Genomic DNA, 20,244 nt, shown 5'->3' with positions numbered 1-20,244 from the left:
TACGGAGCCCCCCACCCCGAGCTCGGGTTGGCTGTGCGAGGGAGGAGGGAGGTTTTGGTCCCTGTCCGCATCACTGCTTGCGTTGCGAGTGGGTGTCACATTTAAACCGCCCTGGACTTTAATTTCCAGAGTAGCTCAAAGCCATTTCGCGTGGATTTTTCGCCGGGTCCTCTGGGGTTTCCCTCCACGTTTAGAATCAATATACGTTTAGAATATTTGGATGATAAAAATGTCCACTTAAGCCACTTCGTTGAGGTATCAATTGTGGCCAGATCGCTTCTGAAAAAGAGCTACATAGTTCAGTGGGCCTGATCTAGCGAAATAAAAACGTTATAGTTACATTTATGTCATAACATTTATAGTAATTTATTAATCTAGGATAGCCTCACCGAATCCCATATCTCTGTTTAAGAGCATCCTGCATTGAGATGTTTGACCAGTTATTTTTTTTCAATCAGCTATCATTTTAAAGTCCACAATTGAGAAGATAACGTTAACCAGTTTGCACGAATGGGTTCACAGACCCATGTACGGCCATCCTGTGGAAACCTCACAAATCAGCAGGCTTGTAAATTTCACTAATCTGTGAGCTCGGTGTGACTGCAACATCATGCAATAATAATACAAACGGTTGTGTTTTAAGTCTATGCTAATGACTCTGGTTGCTTATAGCCCTTGCCATTGCCTCTGGGGTTGCGTTTGTCATAAAAAACGTAAGTGTGAGAAAAATGACATCCATGTGGGCATCCGATGCATTGACGCTGCCACTTAACCTCTGAATTTGAAAAATGTTACCTTCAGACAGCATTGTCATGTCGTAATGTTCTCTTGGTCGGTGTGGGATAGTGTTGCCCCCTCGCATGCGTGGGTTTTCTCCCGCATGTATAATGAAATCTGATTGGCTGAAAACATCTTAATATAGAGAACTGCAGAGCAATTGTTTCTTGGGTAAATTTGGACCCAGACATCTCACTCTTCTTTTATTATAACAAAGCAACAAAACCAAAAACATAACAAAATAATTCAGCCTCCCATTTATTTTCTGTCAAAGCCTTATTACATGTATATATGAACTTCTTTTGCACCGTACGTAGCCAACCGTGCTCACTGGAGGTGCAGTATGTGTGTTGAACTTCATTCGCATCGTACATAGCCAACCGTGCTCACTGGAGGTGCAGCATGTATCTGTGTTGAACTTCTTTTGCACCTTACGTCGCTAACTGTGCTAATCGGAGGTGCAGGGGAAGGATAACAAAACACCAAAATCGGTTCTAAAGAAATTAGTTTTCAATGTCGATGATTTCAAAGTGCATAGCTCCAGTGGCTTCCTAATATTGGAAGGAAGAGGGTTCCAGATGGCTGCAGAAGCGCGTTTGAAAGCATGTAACGCGGTAACCGTCTTTGTCCGATGGCTGAGCCAAAAGCCACTGCTGCAACGATGACCGGAGTTTGTGTGATGGTTTATGCTCCTTGATGACATCAGCAAGGTATTCTACGTGAAGAGGTAAACATCATGAAGCGTGTTAATAGGCCTGCAACGATTCTGCCCCCTCATTATTCGACTGTCAGTACAGCGGGTACGGTTCAATTCAAGAATCTGCGTTTACCAATACGGTGAATGTGGCGCTACTGGCGGTTGCAGACGTCACGCGAATCAATTACATGCGACGTGTGACTCTTAAAGGCCTTTAATGAGTTTGCTTCTAAATATCTCACCACCAATCTGATAAAGTTTTACAATTCACTGCGAAAACGTAGATCTGTTTCTGCTCTCCTACTCATTATGATTCCATAAATACCACGTTGTTGTTCTATGGGAGATGGAGATTTTTGCAGGCAGGCTCCACGATTGTGGAATTCCTTTCCTCCTCGGTTCATGGGAGAATCTGAGTCTGTTACACTTTTTTAATTGTCTCAAAACTCCCTTGTTTGTACAGCAGGCTTTCTCCATACCTCAAGCTTTATGTAAAGCACTTTGAGGCCTGTTGCGACCTGTGCTGCAGAAATCCGAGTTTATTTCTTTTAAAAAGCTATTTTAAAATTCACACTTCGCAGTATGTGTACCAGGAGCAAAAAGGTGTCGTAGTGGCGAGATGTTAACGACCTCGCCTGGAATGCAGGTCTTGGGTTCGATCCCGACCCCGACGCCCGCTGTACATTGGAGTTTGCAAATTGTCCCTGTGGTCACGTGGATTTTTAGCCAGGTCCTCCGGTTTTTCCCTCCACATTTAGAATCAACGTGCGTTTAATGTCTTTGGCTGCAATAAATTTCCGCACGATAAACCACTTCGTTGAGCTATCATTTATGGCCAGGTCGCTTCTGAAAGAGCTAATAGCTCAGTGAGCCTTACCTGGTAAAATTTAAATAGTTATAGTAAAGACTCTTATTGTAATCTGTGAATCGATGCATCATTGCAAGCCTATGGTCGACACACCGATGCTTTGCACGCCACGGGGGGGAAGCTTCTTTGGGCCCCCCAGTCACGACTCGTTGGCCAGCAGCTTGTGCTTGAAGACGGCGTTCTCGCAGCTCAGGCACACGAAGAGGGCGCCGGCGGCCGTGCGAGCCCGCACCTGCAGGATGTCCAAGTCGTGGGCCCACTCGACGTTGCCCCAGCGCGCGATCTGCGCGCCACGCAGAGCGTCACGCCGCGCGACGGCACCCGCGGTGAACACGACGCCTGCGCCCGCGACTCAAAGCCTACAACCAAACCGCCCGGCGTGTGGCGATCTCGGAAGATCGTCAAAAGCAAGCAGGCTTGAGCCGCTTGGATTGATGGTGCTTGGATGGGCGACCACGATGCGTAAAGAGAGGTTGTCATTGTGCTGCTGCTGCTGCTGCTGCGAAGCTACGATGTGGGCAGTAGGGGGCAGTGCCGCAACCGTTGGATCAATTCACCCAGTTTTCAAAAGAGTAAATCCCTAATGGCAATACAATCAAATACTCAAGTTGTTCACAATTGGACTATCTTTTAGTGAAGTTAAAATACAACCCCCCCCCCCTCATTGCAGATGGGCAGAGCTAATGCATGAACGATTTGAACCTCATTTGGAAAGTGTTAATTAGGGCCGGAGCTGCTTTCAGCATGAAAAGCAGACTGTGTCAAGCGCTCAGCAGTGTCTAGGGTGCAAGCACGCCGGGAGACGAGGACAATACCTGGAACTCCTCCTCCAGGCGAGAGAGCAGCACGGCTTCCTCCACATTCAAGTGTCGATCAACTAGCGCCAGGGTCAGGACCAAAGACTTCAGCTGCATCACTACGTACTCCAGGCCTGCACACGCGTGCACGACAGTGGTCACAGGTTAGAGCCAATGGAGTGAAAATTACGCATTATTGTGATTAGAACACTGCACTTCTGCAAATGATGAGAAACTAAACAGACAGAAAAGTGCGTGCACGCTGCAAACAAATGATACACACTAAAGGCTATTTATAGATGCCAAAATGAGTGATTGTGATCAATTAATTGGTTCTCCCATCATGCCTAGCATGTCCTGTGACATCGACATACCGAATAAATGAAATGCAGTCTTGTTTCAGACCACCAACTCAAATGAGTAAAGGTTTGTGGCCATATAGCGGGTAGCAGAAGCATAACTCTGTGCTTTGCGTGCATCACATCGAGTGTCGAACGCTCATCAACCCAGCTCGCCCGGCTGTGGTCGATGAAAGGAGGGCCAAATTGCCTCGTGGTCTGGGTCACTTTGGGTGCCAATACCGATGAGGGCCCAGGCGTTGTACGACAGCAGGTGCTGGTTCAGCGTGTTGCGCGTCTCCTGCGGGATTTCTGGCCCCATGATGCTGGTGGAGGATCCAATGGTGACGCCGTACCTGTCAAAGGAATGATTGCAAAGGACATCTAGACCTCGGTTTACATGGAGGACGAAAACTAGTCAGCTCGAATGCAGCTGCCCTAATTTCTCCCAGAATTAAAATGATATGGATGACTCGAGTTTGTTTAAAAAAAACAAAGTGTTTCCATGATTTCCGAGTTTCTCGAGGTATAACACGAGTTGGGCAGGGCTGTCCCCAAATCTATATTTCTGCCGAGCCTGATTTCCCATGTAAAATTCATCTCAGTGCGAGAAGCCAAATCATCCCGGAGAATTCTGCTCCTGCCTCAATTGGTTATCTAAAAACACGGAAAAAATATAACACGCGGAAATGGGTAACGGGGAGAGCACAACTCACGTATGCACTTCAGTTCTGTGGAGTTGGGTACAATCTTAGAACACAAGCAAGCTGCAAAAAATGTTTTTTTTCAGCTTTTCGCATGAATGTTGAACCGTGAGAACGTTATGCGTGTTTTGGCCTGCCTCTCTGATCCGCTGGCAATAGCACTGAACCCTAAATCAGAATATTTTTTTATCAGAAGGCCGAAGGTGACTCACCGCTCCTCGGCCCACGAGAGCACCGGGTCCCACTCTCCCTGCTGCAGGCTCACCAACGCGGGCGGTTCCTCCATGCGGTAGCTGTGACGACCACACACGTCCCATTAGGGCTGGCCTCGCCGATTATCAAGCAATCGATTACTGAACATTGGCTCCATGACTCGACGAACACGTGAATAGTTGGAGAATCAAAATGTCTTCCCTCGGTTCCCATGTGTGGCGCTGGACGGGAGGTGGTGATGTACAGGACTTAGTGACATCATTATCATCAGCCGTGCTAATAGGGGGTTCCCTGCCTTCAAGAGGCACAATGTAGATAGAGATGGTCGTAAGTTTTTAAGGGGCCCAAGTAATCGACCAAAAAAAGAGCAGTCGATTACAATTACAGTTGTACAGCGAGAAAGTAGCACACAAGCTTCGAAGTAAGCCCCACTGAGCTACGTAGCTCTTTTTAAGAAGTGACCTGACCACAAATGATAGCCCAACGAAGTGGCTTATGTGGAAATGTATTGCAGCCAAATTCTGTAAACGCACATTTCTAAATGTGGAGGGAAAAACCTGAGGACTCGGAGAAAAATCCACGTGACCACGGGGAGAACATGGACAGTCCAAATATACAGGCGTACGGGTCGGGATCGAATCCACAACCTCATGGACACCTGGCGAGGTAGTTAACATCTCGGTGCAGTGTGCTGCGTGTGGAAAACATTTCCAAGTTGCCAACCTGTGCGGGAGTGGGAGGGGGGGAAAGGAGGGGGGGCGCCTCACCAGATGGTGTCGGTGTCGAGGTATTTGAGTGCGGCGGAGGCCAACTGCTCCGGCGCTCGGTGGGTCGGGTTGTCCAGGGCCGTGTTGCACAGCGTCGTCTGCACACGCCGGCGAGAGATGGCGCGTCGTTCCGTCGCAATCGTTACGTCACTTTTCTGCGTGTGCACGTGCAGCCCATTTGTCAATCCACTGCCAGATTTCAATCCACAGTCGGATCGGAACTTGCTCACGCCGTGAAGGCAGCGAAGGATATTTAGCAACTGCTCCAAATGCAGTTGCAAGCCAGCTTAGCTCCCGAGATTGGATCGGATCAGGCGCTCCCCAGGTGATTTAGTCAGAGGCATATCACATTGCCTTTTATTATAAAACGTTTCCTATCAATACATCACGGTATTTTTCTTACAGGCCTTTGTTAATCCGCGTGCCAAATGAAAACCTGTCCACGCTGTATGAGTCATGAGGATGATTTGACCACGACTTAACGAAACCGAATGGCATCAATGGGAGGAGCGGCGCACACATGATGTGCGACGTCATCACATTGGCCGGAAAGGCTTATCCATTTATCCCCAAGTCTTGAGCAACCCTTTCATCAATGTGGCTGGTGTTCTCCAGGGTAAGTCTCTATTAGCTATACAACTTTATGCAAGCGTTTTATTCACGTTAGATCTTCTTTATGAGAAGAATAATAATCGCACGTTGCAGACAAAAAGATGGTACAGCTAAAGTATTTACACTGTCAACCTTGGGTTGAACAGCGATATCGACATCCCCGGCTGATTTTAGGAGGAGCAGCAGCGTTGAGCGCTGATGCACCACTCACCAGGTGCATGCTGTGCATCTGGATGACGGTCTTCTGCATGTCCCACTCGGTGGCCACGGCGACAGCCAAACCCTCGCTGGGCACGGCGAACAGCTTCCCCTGCGGTGTGCGCAGCTTGCGGCGGTCCAGGTTCACCTCAAACATGCCGCCTGTTGGGACGCACGCGCCTCTCCGTCGGTGGGTGGGTGCAGCGTTGCACCATCAAGGGCACGGCAAATCCTCGCTCAGCGCGCGGTGTTCACACTACAACGTGCTTTCGCTATTATAATAATAACACGGTTCTTCCATTAGGAACACTTTTCGCGCATCGTTATAACACGGAACGCGGACCGTTATAACTTCGTTTCCGAGCGGTTGACGACGAACTACTTTCCTGAGCTGCACGGCTGACAAGCGGTACAGTGATACAGTACACGGAATCATACAGTAACGCGGCGGCGTACCCTCAGTTATTTCTCTCAGCATATCACTGTGTGCATATTACATCCTATCTCACTAAAGTTTATTGTTACATTATTTATGGCGATTATTGTTTTTGCTGAACGCGGCACTTTTCAGGAACGCATCTACCGCTGTTGATGCATCTTGCTGGTGATGCCCCCAGGGTCTGGAATGCTACGCCAATAAACTGCAACTTGGATCAATAGCGTTTACACATTTCCCACACTCGTAATGTTGTTTTTTTTCCTTTGAGTTATTTCAATCTCGAGAAATGTCATTGCGTCCGACGCTGTCACGAGATTTAATGTAAATCAGTTCCACGTTAAAAAAAAGTTTGTAAATGAAGTTGAAGGGTAACTCGTCAAAGATGTGGGACCAATATGGTGAGTTCCAAGTTCGTGGTCAATGCCGACCTCATGGGTTCGCTCTACAATGGAAGGGACCCAGACATTGCCATTCGTGGTGATCTCCCACATCCGACTGGACCGACACTGGCTTCCAACCGAGCTCCGTGCACGGCCCAAACTCAAGTTGCTTAATTCACAAAGCACGCTTTCAAGCACGCTTTCAGCAACTGCCTCGACATTTGACCTTTAAACTGCAGCTTTACAACTCTTGTTCTAAGAGTTGGACGGCCTCACGCGCCGTGACCGCGCCCCTCCAGAGCCCTCGGAGTTGGAGCGCTCTGCCTCAACATCTGCGCCTGGTCGCTGAAGTTATCCCATTTAGAAACTAAAATCCGACTTATTTCCTCGGATATTTGAAATAAACTAGAGATTGTTTTTGTTGCCCTAGTTCGGCGCTCTGAAACCCTTTGGTTGTGTCTGCTACGCATTATAAAAAGTGTACACAATCATCATCGTCATCATAGTCTAATGATGCATGGCACTGGTGGCACTGCCGTTTTGTAATGGTAGTTACCTTCCCCGTGTGTTATCGACACATCGTTGTAAACGCGTTTCTTTTCTGCAAGAGACACAACAGCACATGTCGACTGCATTAATACTAAATGTTACACATCTGCTCAACCGAGGGACATAAAGCACTGTGATAGATTGAGGTGCATTCGCCCGTGAGCTGTCTCGGCCAACGTGATCCCGCAGCAGTGGTTTGACAGGGTAGCTGATGGGCGAGCGGCGACGACGAGGAGATGGAAGCTGATTATCGTGGCTCTCGAGTCTGTGAGTACCAGGAGGAGCCTGCGCCGGTACTCGGGGCGCAGCCCAGACAAGCTGCGCAGCGGACGAGGACCCCGTGGTGCGATGACTGGCGCCATGGCCCACACCAACCGCGCTGCGCCACGGGCATCGATCTCTGAGCCTCCCTCATCTCACCTCGGAAGAAGCGGCGCGACTCCCGCCGCGGTGCGATCGCCCCCGAGAGGAGGAGGCTGCCGGGGCTGCCGCTGCAGCCGCAGCTGCGGGACGCGGCGCTGAAGACCTGCAACGCGCCCTTGAGCATCGTCGTCGTCGTCGTGCCGCTCTGGGGGTGACGGCAGCTGCGGCGGCGAGGGGGCACGGCACGCGTCGACCCAGCGGGGCGCGTGCGGGGAGACGCAGCGATGGAACGAGCTCAGGCTGCAGGCAGCAGGCGGGTTGCCAGCAGTGGGCTGCCCGTCCAGGCCGGCGCTGCTGACGAGGAGGCGCAAGCAGCGGATAGAGCACCGCACGCTCCACGTGCCGCCCACCCGCTGCGGTCGAGGGGTCGAGAGGGGTCGCGGCGGAGAGCGCCCGGGGTCGTCGCGGCGGCCATGTTTGTAAGGGATGCTCGTGGCGACGCGCATCCCGGAGCGGTGGCCGTCGTCATCACAGTGCGACTCTTTGCTCCGCGTACGCAATATCTTGTTCCCTGACCAATATGGCGGCGAGTTTGACTCGATCGCGTTTACATGACGCCGGGCGTACCCCGACGCGCACCACGTGGGGTGCACGTCGGCCAATCGGCAGCCGCGTTGTTTTGCAAGGAGGAAGGAGGCGGAGAGCGGCGGCGGCGTTGGGCGTGAGGCGAGAAACGCGCGGGGCGCTCCAGCGACAACAACAACAAGACAACAACAACAAGGCAACGACAACAACAACAAGACAAACAACGAGAAGCCACAGCGAGATGCGAGCGCGGCGGTGGCTGGCGCGGTCGCGTTAGGAGGAGGAGGCGCCGGCGATGGGCGAGGAGGCGCCGCCGCCTCCGCCGCTGTGGGCCGCGCAGCCCGGCGCCGTGGCGGGCCTCCTGTACAGCGGCGCGCGCTTCCGCGGGCAGCAGAAGAGCAAGGGCAAGTCGTACGACGTGGAGGTCGTGCTGCAGGTCAGTGCCGCTCGCGTGACCCGCGAGGAGGAGGAGGAGGCGGGACCCCCCTCCTGCTGCACCTCGCGTGCCGCGTGGGGAAGGCCGCGGGGCTGTTGGCGGCAGCTCTCGCGTGGGGAACGGCGGCCTCCCTCGGGCGACGGCGGCGATTTAAGTCGGAGGGGAGGCGGAGGGGGCAGCCGAGGTAGGAGAGCTGCTGCCACAGTGAGGGGTCGACCCGGCCAGAACGGGAACCGGCATCTGCGTTGGGGTGGCAGGAGATGAGCTGTACCGGGCATTGTGTTACACTTTGATGCTGGACACTGCGCGGGTTTGGCGACACCGACGGCTGAGAAGCGCGTCCCGGCTTGGGCTGTGGGCGGGGGGGTCCCAGGCTGAGTTGTCTCGTGGAGCGCGCCCTGGGGTTGTGTTGGATGCGGCCCAGCGCGCTGAGCCTCACCCTCCCCAGATCATTCCTGCACCGTGGAGACGGAGCAATGATATCGGCGGGTGGTGCAGTAGCAGGTGCTGTGCGGATTCTTACGTTGCAGGGTAGTGCAGCAGCTTGGGGAAGATATTAATGCAGCAGTGGGTTGATCATGACGAACCAGGATCAAGGGGGACCCACAGACGAGTGCAATGGAGCAGTCGGTGTTGCTTATTTTGAGTAGACGGAAGTAAATGTAAACAAAGTGTAAGTTTAACTTGCTTTAAAGTTAATAATGCACTCGGCAAAATGAAGTTAAGTAACAATTTCTACTGCACAAAGATGTTGCACAGTTGTGTGGAATGCTACCCCCATGGGAGCAGGGTGTGGGCCAGAATCAGGAAGAATCTGATGAGCCATGCATCTCTTTTTCACAGATGTCCTCCAGTCAGGGCGGGTGGTCAGCAAGTTACAACAACAAACACAATGCACAAACAAACGATAGGAGTGCAAAATAGAGAAAATGTAAGCAAGTCACTCTAAATAAAAAAAGTGCATTATTACGAATTGTACAAGTATATAAATCCCTTCCAATTTTTCAAGCTTGGACAAGGCAGCAAAACAACCACTGCATTCCCAGACCACACCAAGACAACACTCAATAAAATTACCTCAATCCCTCAATGAAGTTACACATTAAAGTTGAACTATCGATACACGGATGAGGATCAAAGTTTCAAATCACATTGGCAAATGTGGTTGTATTCAGCACTAATCTTCAGCTACAGTATATGTTTAAAGGAAGATTTACAATGTTAAGGTGCTATAATAATGCACTTTGTCAATTTAGTGTTCTCACAAACGGACTTGACTTTTGGACAACCTCATATGCCAATTGGGCCAATCGAAACACCATCGGCTAACGGTGCTGCTGCTGCTGCTGTGTGCGCCGTGTGTGTCGTGTGTGTCGCCAATCCCTTGCAGCACGTGGACATGGAGAGCGCCTTCCTGTGCGGCTACCTCAAGATCAAGGGGTTGACGGAGGTGAGGCTGCCTTGGTCTGGCAGACCCTTCGTGCAGTTTGTCAATTTACAATGCGTGCAGCATAATTGTGTCTATGCGTGGCACATTATTGCTTAATCTTGACTCGTTGGGTGTGTATAGTTTAACGAATTGTTACACGTTTACTTATTGAACTTACCTTCGTAGTGCACTGATTGATTACTGCTGCTGTTGTAACCTTGCTGCAATATTTATTATTTGATTTCATGCATTTCAAATTTCCGACTCGGCACTTTTGAGATTAAACTTTGCGGCTCTGCTGCCACGCCTTGGCCAAATTAAACAAAGTACTGCATGTACAACATTGCCGATTGTGATTAGTTATGACGGGTTATTATTAAATGTGTATGGCCTCAACAAAATTCTCCCAAGACAGTCACAACTTCACAAAAGAATAATAATAAACATGTAAGTCTCACGACCACCGATGTCTCAGACAGCACAATTCTGCACAATGTGCGTGTCATCTGTCTGTGTGTGTGTGAAGGAGTACCCGGAGCTGACGACGTTTTTTGACGGTGAAATAATCAGCCCAAAGCGCCCGTTCCTCACAAGGAAGTGGGATGCCGATGAGGACGTGGATCGCAAGCACTGGGTACGGCAGCAGAATCCTGACGACAGGGGGTAGCACAGCGCAGGGGACTGCACGGCCTTGGGCAGCTCGTGGGAGGGCCACTTGTCATCGCAATAAAACGAATATCTCTCGCTCCACTGCATTTATACGATGCGGCTACTCAGGGCTACTCATCATGTTTGTGGTAAAACATGCAAACAAAAGTGCTTTGATAATGTATGCATTGTCTTTGGAACTGATTGGCCTACACCTCCTTTATGACCTTGTCTCACCAGTGTTAGACCAGAGAATGCCAAAAAGGCGAACAGCACAAAGGCAATGCCAATATCAAAAGACAATGCATACATGATGAAGGCATGTTTGTTTGTATGTATGTATGCATGTATGTTTTACCATAAGTATGATGTGTGGTTAATGCATACATGATGAAGGCATGTTTGTTTTTATGTTTGTTTTACCACAAGTATGATGTCTGGTTAATGCAGACTTGATGAAGGCATGTTTGTTTTTATGTATGTTTTACCACAAGTATGATGTCTGGTTAATGCAGACTTGATGAAGGCATGTTTGTTTTTATGTATGTTTTACCACAAGTATGATGTCTGGTTAATGCAGACTTGACGCATTGCAATAGGTGTCTATTTGGTGTTTGAAAATATTAACACCTCCTGTATTATTGCCAGAATGGGTGACGCCTATTCTTTTTGTCATCTTATTGAGTGACTTTTACATGAACAGTACAGGAAATCTAGATTTGAAGCTTTCGTGACTGCAGGAATCCATACTCTTTGGTTCTTTCGGTAAAGTCACGTAGGTAGAAAATTAATAGATCGCGACGTTTCGATCGCAACACAAGCGACCGTCTTCAGGTGAGAGAGAGAAAGCTACTGGAACAAGGTCTTGTGTAGGCCTGAGATAGGTGCAGCCTCAGGGTGAGAGGGCGGGGCTCGAGATGGTCTCCCTGAGGCTGTGTAAGTGGCCATTGTATTGTATGTCGATGCATCGATGACTTGCCTATGTCACTGCATCGGTGGCTGAGTGAGTAGGACATCCAGCCTGTCAATACAAAGACATCCAACCTAATAATGCAACTCGGAGAGTCAGCTAAATTTCGCAGGAAGGATGGAAACATCACAGCAGGTTAAGACTGTACCTGGTTAATCACGTCCTTCCAATGATTGCTCAATTTGTACCCATCTTCTTGGTTGAAGTTGTGTCCGTGTTTATATATCTGGATGGCTTCATGAACAAATCTCTAATGATAGCCAGTGGGTTTGCAAAGTACCTTCGTCTTGGAAAAATCAATATTGTGTGTGCCCACAGCGTTAAAACAATGATTCGTAACGGCAGATGTATTGGTCCTACCGTGCCTCAGATTTGCCTTGTGTTGGCGAACACGGTCCGAGACATGTCGTTTCGTTTCCCCAATGTAACTGCTGCCGCAGCCACAACTTAGTTTATAGACACCAGGATATTGCATGTCAGGAATCACATCCTTTACAGATGGGATTAAATCACGGATTTTATGTACTGTGTTGAAACGAACCTGGATCTTGTGTTTGTTTAAGATTTTGGAAATCTTTTTGGTAACCCCTGCTATGTATGGCAAGGTGATGGTTTTGATTGGGTACTCGGATGGTTGTCTCCCCATGGCTGGGGAGACAGCTTTACGGATTGTACGGTCAGAATATCCATTCATCCTGAGGGCTTGGTGTACGTGCTCCAGCTCACTGGCTAGGTGGTGCTGGTCGGAGATGCAATGGGCCCTATGGTGTAGTGTTTTGATGAGGGAATTATTCTGGGCTGGATGGTGGTGGGAGTCAGGTTTTAGATAGGCATCCGTGTGGGTGGCTTTCCTGTAGACAGAATGTCCCAACGAGGCATCAGGTCTCTTCTCGATCAAAACATCCAGGAAAGGTAACTTGCCATCCTTTTCCACTTCCATGGTGAATTTGATGGCTGGGTGTATGGAATTGATGTGGTTGAAAAATTGGTTTAGTGCTGGCTGGCCATGTGGCCAGATGACGAACGTGTCATCTACGTATCTCTTCCACAAGGAAGGATGTAGGGTGGATGTGTGGATGGCATCTGTCTCAAATTTCTCCATGAAAACATTCGCGACCACTGGCGATCAGGGAGAACCCATTTGGGTACAGTAAATGTGTAATCTGTCAACCGAGTCAAATGATTACGTGTCCGCCTACTCTATTGGCATCGTGTATTGGCCATGGCTGGTCCCGGCGGGAGTGCAGAGGGTTCGAGTTCTGTGTCATGCAGGGCTGTGGGCATTGATCTACTCAACGCATTATTTTGTAAAATGTGATTAAATCCGAACGCAGCACTGGCACTGACATGACAATTAAGTTAACTTCAATTCCACTTAAGCTGTGTGATGATTATCAGTTCTGTTGATGGCTGTTTTGAACAAAAAAAACTGGTATGCGATGTCTGACAATTACCAATTTCCCTGTTGTACTCCAGGGAAAGTTTCTTTCTTTCTACCAGTTTGCCAAAGTGTTCAACTCGGACGATTTCGACTACCAGGAGCTTCAGATTAGCGACTTTGTCTTCATGCGATGGAAGGTACTGAAGATAATTTTCCAACAGTTTACTCTAAACACTAAGCAACCGGGTACCAAATGTTTTCAATGTGCTCATTCTTCAATATGCTCATTACTGGATACCTACAATTGGCTACGTACAGGAATTGGAAGTTGGCATGGCTCTGTGGTGTTGTTAGGTGCTGTTTCCAGAATAAATGTGTCTTTATTAGGTCGCAATTTTACCTTGGCTGTGAATGTCAACATATATTAAGGAAATAAATGTAGAAAATGAAAGATATCTTTAATACATAAAGTAGCCCTAATAAATAAAATTGGAGATTTATCAAAAGTTTGCAGTGGAGAAGAATTTCTGGGTTTTATGATCTTTAAAAATTGCTTTAAAAATAATGATACGGACATCGGACGCATATCTTGGGCTGTCCAACATGAGTTTGAAGCTTTCGGAAGGAGAAACATCCGATTTAAAGTTATGCTCAGGAGAGCTGTGATGTTACTGCAAGACGCTGTCACCAAACTAAAGGTTGTCACCATGGTGCTCTTAATTTATTTCTGTTAAAAAGTAGTGACGCTTCATAATCAGAATCTGTATTTGGACAGGGGGAATGCAATGATCTTTGAAGCTTTTTCACAGATATCTTGTGTTGGACAGTCCGAGACAAACAGCCTCCGTTTGTGGATACGCGATGAGATGTCATTTCTATTGGGTTGTCTCTACTTTTAACACTTTGTTGACTGTAACTTTGGGACCCCGCTGTGCGCAATTTAACAGGAACACTTCCTGGTACCGGACCACACAATCCGGGACATCAACGGGGCATCGTTTGCTGGCTTCTATTACATCTGTTTACAGAAATCCACCGCCTCCATCGAGGGATACTACTTCCACAAGAGTTCAGAGTGGTGAGGCCTCCGGAAGCTGGAGAACACTGTATAGGGCAACGTGGTGGCTTGGAGATGTTAACTCCCTCGCCTGGTATGCAGGGGGTCGTGGGTTCGATCCCGACCCTGACGCCTGCTGCTGTGTATTTGGAGTTTGCATGTTTTCACCGTGGTCGTGTGGATTTTCCTCCCGGGTCCCCCACATTTTGAAACGTGCGTTTCAAGTCTTTGGCTGCTGTTAATTTTCACATGATAAGCCACCTCATTGAGCTATCATTTATAGCCAGGTTGAAATCACTCGTCCGGGAGTGTATTGACTAAATAATAACTCATTATTTAGACTGGAGGGGGAATTTGTTGAGCTATGAAGCTCTTTTTAACAGATGTCCAACAAGGGCCAGCTGAGCAAGTTACAACGACAACCAAACCCCAAAATAAAACGATAGTAGTGAAATATAGAGATAAGCAAGTCATGAAAAATGAATGAAGTAAGTACAGAAGTATGTAAATTCTTGCCATTTTTTTAAACACTTAAATGAAAGTTTGTGCAAGGCAGCAAAACAACAACACTCCCAGATCACACCAAGACAACTCGCAGTCCCTCTATTAAATGACACATTAAAATTGAACGATCGATACATGGGGAGTAAGGATCAGTGACATCACATTGGCAAATGTGGTTATATCCGCCACCAAAAGGGGCTGTACGCAACGTACGAGCGAGTGTCAAGTAACGGTTGCGTGGTGCATCCGCAGGTACCAATCTCTGAACCTGACTCACGTGCCGGAGCGCAGCATCGCCATCTACATGTTCCGGTAGCAGAGGAGGACGCCGCTGACCCTCTCGGGTACTCGCGTGCCGTGCCACGCAGTCCAGCGGGCAAATGGGTCGGGCAGGACCCCCCCCCCCCACTGAGAGCGCGCGGGTGGCACCGTGCCCACCACCCGTCCTTGCTCGCTTCCAGGAATTAAGTGCTCCCCCTCCGATGAGACTCCTGTCGAATGAACGACTGATGAGGGAGCGGCGGAGTGGCTCCGAGTGGTGCTGAAGAGCGAGGATAAATCGAAGCCTTTGAACCCGACTCTCTGGGAGAGGTTTCCCTCAATGTCATGGCGACGTGCTGCATGGAGACTGGCCTTTGGTGCTGTGCTACGTGCGTGCGTTGGCGTGTGTTCTCTGATGAGAAGTGGGCAATAATTTAAAAGGCCTTTAACGTTTGTTAAATCTTGGATTCTTATTTAAATGAGTTTTGTCAGGCTGCACGAGATTGTTTTGAATACTAAATGCTCAGGCTGAATGACGATGCGCCCCAATCCTCTGGTGCTGGCTTTTATCTGCAACGCTACCAACCCCCTCATGGTGGAACTTGGGGCTGTAGGGGTCTTTTCAAGCAAGAGTGAGACCTCTGGGGCCCACGAAGGAATGGAAGCGTACTTTTTGTACCCAACCATTTCAGGACTGTTGAGTGCGTCATCCCCAAACCGTGCTGGATTTGACCATTGAGGGTAACTGGCTCCTTGTGGAATTGTTTACAGTGGTCCTCGGTTGTGGCATCTTCTCTGTCGCGCGACAACCTCGTGCGATACGTCCACTCATAACCCACGCGCCGCAGCTGTCCGCATTCACCTTGCCGTGGCTTGGCTGGGCGCATGCCCTACCCCATAGGGCACCCTTGGCGAGCTGGTGGTTACAGAGTGGAGTGGTGGGCGGGCTTGTCGCGTGACATGTTGCTGCAGGGAGAGTGTAACGGGAGAGCCGTGCCATTTTGAGTTGAAGCAGGCTCCCTGTAACCCCAGGGGCTGGGCGTGTACGTGTAGCAAGCGGGTTTCATTTATTGCAGGTCTTATAACCACCCCCTACCACCCCACATGCCAGTTGTGTCCAATCTCCTAATCGGCAATTGGCTGTTTAATGCAAGAACTTATTTTGGAGACACGGCCTTAGGGCATCGCTAACAAACCCCTAGAAGGTGGCTCTGATGGAAATTGTGAGCCGACCCGTGGAGAATTGTCATGCTGTGCGTACATCTCCCTGCAGTGTGTTCGCAAGGGAAGATAAAGTAATGGAGCTGCGGTGGATACCAGAATAGTGCGGATGCACCCTGTCGCCGCAGCAGTGTTCTTACTTGCACCCAACACCTGCGGCGTGCACCGCTTTCGTTCGAGGTGCTTTTGCCGCTCGTGCCATTTATTTGCGAATGCAAAATGAGGAGAGATAGAATCTCGCGTTGGGTGACAAATTTCGAAAAATTTCGTAAATGACTGAGACTCGCGTAAAACGCCACTCAGAGTGGATGCGTGTGGCTGAATTCACGGTGAGTTTTACTTTTTATTCGAGCAAAGAATTAAATGATCCCTCTGTGAATGGTAACCATGCCTAACGGCTGATGGAAGCAAGGACATTGAAACAACAGTCATTTAGAACCTAAAGACAAACATTGCCTAAGGGGTTTAAACAGAACAAATCTTTGCATTTGTAATCATTATCCTCGGGCAGTGTGGCTTTTATTAGGCGGTAGTTATTTCTTGTTTCGGCCAACATTGCTCGTAATTTCTCCCTCAAATAACACCAAGAATGCATATTGTGGCAGTGAGCAGGTTGATTCACGACCATGATTGCACCTGTTTGGCTGATCGTAAGTTTTTGATTGAACAAGAAATGTGAATGTGGATCGGAGGGCTCTGGGTCGAGTACGCAGGTTTGTTGGGCTGTCATCGGTATCCCAAAAAACTCAGTTGACCGTGGGCTGAGCACATTGCGTAACGCCCGTGAATGTGTCATTGTGTGCATGTCAACCATGAGATTCTGAACAGCTTGTTACAGATACTCTGTGTATATTTGTATGATTTTTTTACTCGAGTGAGAAAACAGGGATCCCTCGATTTAGGAAAGCAGTGCGTTCTTAAAAAAAAACGCTAAAACTACATTTCGTAAATCGGAATGGCTTTTCCCATTAATTTAATACTCAAGATTAGGCATGTGTTTCGGACAGTCATTCCAGCCCTACTCTTAGCCTAAAAATATACACGACCTATATCACTAATAAAGGACATACATATTAAAACGATTGAATAATATTCTTGAATAATAATTAAAAAAAAATAATTAACCTCTCGCCAAAAGATGACCGGCGAGGCGCTGTGGAGGCGTTGCTGCCGCTGCTGCTGCCGCTGCTGCTGCCGCCGCCGCTGCTGCTGCCGCCGCTGCTGCTGCCGCACCGCAGGCGCACCGTGACGCTGCCGCGGGTCGATGACGACGCAGCATGCCACGTCGCTTCTCTTTTGATCTCACGGCGAGCGCCGTAGTGAAATTCCATTCAATAATTTGGCAATTGCATTCACACAAAATTTCGTAAAGATACCGTTCGTAAATCGAGGGATGGCTCTCCTGGAACTCAACGTTATCTTCATATGCATTACAGTCAACACTTGGGCTTTGGCTTTCAAACACTGCTTTTCAAAAAACCATGTTTTTCTTGGACTTCATCACAATGTTCCAAGTTTTATCATTTTGGTAACTCGTGGACATTTCATCGGCCGCATGATTATTGCGCGCGCACGTGTACGAGATTTGAAAAAATATATATATTGGGTGGTGATTCTGTTATGTTATTTTTTATGGGATAAGTAATGTTTGTCAGTGGTAATTGAGTGGCATGTCACAATGCTGCTAGATAACAATGACACTGTCATCTTACTCACGAAGAGTGCATCGGTTTCCAAACACGAGGAAAGCCGAGCATGCATTCTATAACTTACCTCGGGATTTTGGTGACGATCAAATGGAACATTGCGCTGCAGTCCTGTAGTCAAGCCTTCGTTTGCAGTTTATTCTTATACATTTTTGTGCTTGCTCTGCGTATATTTATTTTGGGGCCTATGTGCAAAAGAAATGTATTTATTTTGCTTATAATGCACTTGGTTTTGCTTGTCTGGAACATTTAAAGTATAATGATGGCAAATGGAAGAGTGTCCGCCAAAAGCTAGCAACATGCTAGAGAAAGTCAGATCAACCGTGGATTGGTGACGAACCAAAAACAACATTGGCAGGTGGAAGTTATCGTTCTAAGATGGTCCAAGAAGTGTGGCTGTGAACTGGGTGTTCTAATGAAATCGGTTACCTAGAAGTGCAGAGGTCCACTATTGGGAAAGGGTACACGGGTAGATTGTGTTCTCAACATCAGGTGAGTGGGTATATGTACTGTGCCATAAAAATTGGAACAAATTTAAACATTGAAAACTGAACTCCCGAAATTTTAAATGTAAACTGTGCAAAGCGATGATGGCTTATTGTTAGCTGGGTTTCCACGCTGTGCAGATTATAAATTACGTTGACAGCCGTAATTGGAAATAACGAGGTTTAGTTCAGACAATGGATGTAACAGGCACCACGCCCCTGAATGAGTGGTGTTTGAAGGACACGCGTACGTGGAATCCCTGTGAAGTGAATCTTTGGCGTCTTATGATTGGTAATCTTTAAAAAAATATACAGTATATGGGCAGTGTTGCGGACTGACAACGCAGTTGTGGTGCTGCAAAGTGACTTGCATTGCATTCAGTTACCTCAAATGGGAACGCTGCTCTCGCGAGCTTTGCAGGAACAGTATTGGCTCGGTGTGCCATGTATCGGACGAGGTAACTACCCTCCTTGCTCGGTGACAGCAGGAGCCCGGTCTGCACGTGCTGGTGCATTCATGTTCGGACTGTGCCATACAATTGTGAAGAGTTGACTGCTGCAGCTTTGATACATTTCTAGATGTTTGTTTTTGTGCACATTGGGTAAATGCTGCACGTATCCCTAGTTTCCATACTCATCACTACCATCACACTACAGCCTTCTTTGTCCAACATGCAATTCTCTGAAAATGCATTGTGCAGCGTTGGACTGTCAGTTCACAGTCGTTATGGGCACATAAAAAAAATCAAAGTTACTTGTGAATTCAGTAAAAGAAGTGAATTCCCAAAACAAATTATCATGTGCAGCGCATTGTGGTCTTTATTAATTAACATAACAATGGAAGTGAGCTGTGTGGATGGAAAACACTCATGGTTTCCAATGTCGAGCACTCCGTTAATCAGCCGCGCTCCGTTCCTCGGAGCTAACGAGCATCTCCCATGTCGCTTGTTTGAAGTGCCAGATTGATCAACATTGGATTTCCATTGCATTTGATTTACTCTTGCTGTTTGATGTCAAGACTGAGTTGCATTCTACCGTGTGGGGTGATTAAAACATGCCGTAAATAATGTATAATTTATTAAACAGCATTGGCACTTTTTGCAATATTGATACGTTTTATGTGTTCAATATTTTGGGTGTTGAAATGTAACATGAATGTGGAAAGCACTCCTGATGAGCACACTAATAATGCTATGTATGTAACACTTTTTATATTTATATATAAATGTATGCCTTGGGTAGTTGAGGTTGCAGTCCATTGTAAATGGTGAATTCTGCAGTGGGGGTACTGACATCTTTGCTATATATAAATTATTAAAATTTCCCCACCATTTATATTCTTGATATACGGAGCGTGACGTTTTCGTTATGACTACCAGGGAGGCGGAATGGTAACGCAGTGAGAATATGATGTTAATTAATTTGCTTTGCTAATGTTACTTTCCTGCTTGAATGGAAAATGTCGCTGATGTTTATTATTTTTTCACTGCCTGTATCGAGCTTCACGCCACTTTTTGCAACAATGTTATTGTAACACGATGCATGGCGATCACTCCCCGCTTTGTGCATGCCGTGTCGTTAAGTCCACTTTTACACTTGCTTCCCTGCCCTTTTCTCCACAGTAACAAGGATCAAAATTCCTAAAGGTTCTCATCTATAATTCGGTGGAGCAAGGGGCCCAAAGACAAGATTTAGTGATGTTCAAAAGCAGGCTGAAGGGACGTTGACCCAGGGCAGGCAAAGTTGGTGCTCCAGTGACGATGGAGGCATTGCCATGGGCGATGCACCCAGGATCGCCAAAAGGTGTTGTGCTTACGGCCCTCCTGAGGCCCTCTGCGATGCGAGGGCTGGGGGGGACA

General features: G+C 48.0%; 2 protein-coding genes across 2 annotated transcripts; one reads left to right on the top strand and one right to left on the bottom strand.

The window, feature by feature from the left end:
- Positions 1-1,019: 1,019 nt before the first annotated feature.
- ATPAF2 (ATP synthase mitochondrial F1 complex assembly factor 2) lies at positions 1,020-8,086 on the bottom strand. Its single transcript, XM_061570064.1, has 8 exons — positions 7,760-8,086; positions 7,347-7,391; positions 5,985-6,133; positions 5,162-5,259; positions 4,394-4,474; positions 3,721-3,833; positions 3,158-3,273; positions 1,020-2,625 (listed from the first exon to the last, which is right to left on the bottom strand). The coding sequence occupies exons 1-8, from the start codon at positions 7,884-7,886 to the stop codon at positions 2,482-2,484; spliced, it is 873 nt and encodes a 290-aa protein (XP_061426048.1). The 5' UTR covers positions 7,887-8,086; the 3' UTR covers positions 1,020-2,481.
- Positions 8,087-8,418: 332 nt separating this feature from the next.
- GID4 (GID complex subunit 4 homolog) lies at positions 8,419-19,924 on the top strand. Its single transcript, XM_061570065.1, has 6 exons — positions 8,419-8,723; positions 10,114-10,173; positions 10,679-10,786; positions 13,247-13,348; positions 14,099-14,229; positions 14,965-19,924. Exons 1-6 carry the CDS (start codon positions 8,583-8,585, stop codon positions 15,026-15,028), a joined length of 606 nt encoding a protein of 201 aa, XP_061426049.1. The 5' UTR covers positions 8,419-8,582; the 3' UTR covers positions 15,029-19,924.
- The last annotated feature ends 320 nt before the right edge of the window (positions 19,925-20,244 follow it).

Source organism: Lethenteron reissneri, chromosome 44 (assembly GCF_015708825.2).
Source record: "Lethenteron reissneri isolate LAM-NWPU_2019-01 chromosome 44, ASM1570882v1, whole genome shotgun sequence".
Classification (NCBI taxonomy): domain Eukaryota; kingdom Metazoa; phylum Chordata; class Hyperoartia; order Petromyzontiformes; family Petromyzontidae; genus Lethenteron; species Lethenteron reissneri.
Note: the sequence above shows the minus strand (reverse complement) of the source record. Positions and strands in the feature narration are given on the sequence as shown.

What these genes read in the sequence shown, in the direction of transcription:
- GID4 (XM_061570065.1), top strand. Translation starts at nt 8,583, where the DNA reads ATGGGCGAGGAGGCGCCGCCGCCTCCGCCGCTGTGGGCCGCGCAGCCC. An exon ending in TTGTCTTCATGCGATGGAAG is followed by an intron (nt 13,349 to 14,098) that starts GTACTGAAGATA and finishes GCAATTTAACAG; the next exon opens with GAACACTTCCTGGTACCGGA. An exon ending in TTCCACAAGAGTTCAGAGTG is followed by an intron (nt 14,230 to 14,964) that starts GTGAGGCCTCCG and finishes GTGCATCCGCAG; the next exon opens with GTACCAATCTCTGAACCTGA.
- ATPAF2 (XM_061570064.1), bottom strand. Translation starts at nt 7,886, where the DNA reads ATGCTCAAGGGCGCGTTGCAGGTCTTCAGCGCCGCGTCCCGCAGCTGC. An exon ending in CTCTCGTGGGCCGAGGAGCG is followed by an intron (nt 3,834 to 4,393) that starts GTGAGTCACCTT and finishes TTCCTTTGACAG; the next exon opens with GTACGGCGTCACCATTGGAT. An exon ending in CAACGCCTGGGCCCTCATCG is followed by an intron (nt 3,274 to 3,720) that starts GTATTGGCACCC and finishes ACGCGTGTGCAG; the next exon opens with GCCTGGAGTACGTAGTGATG.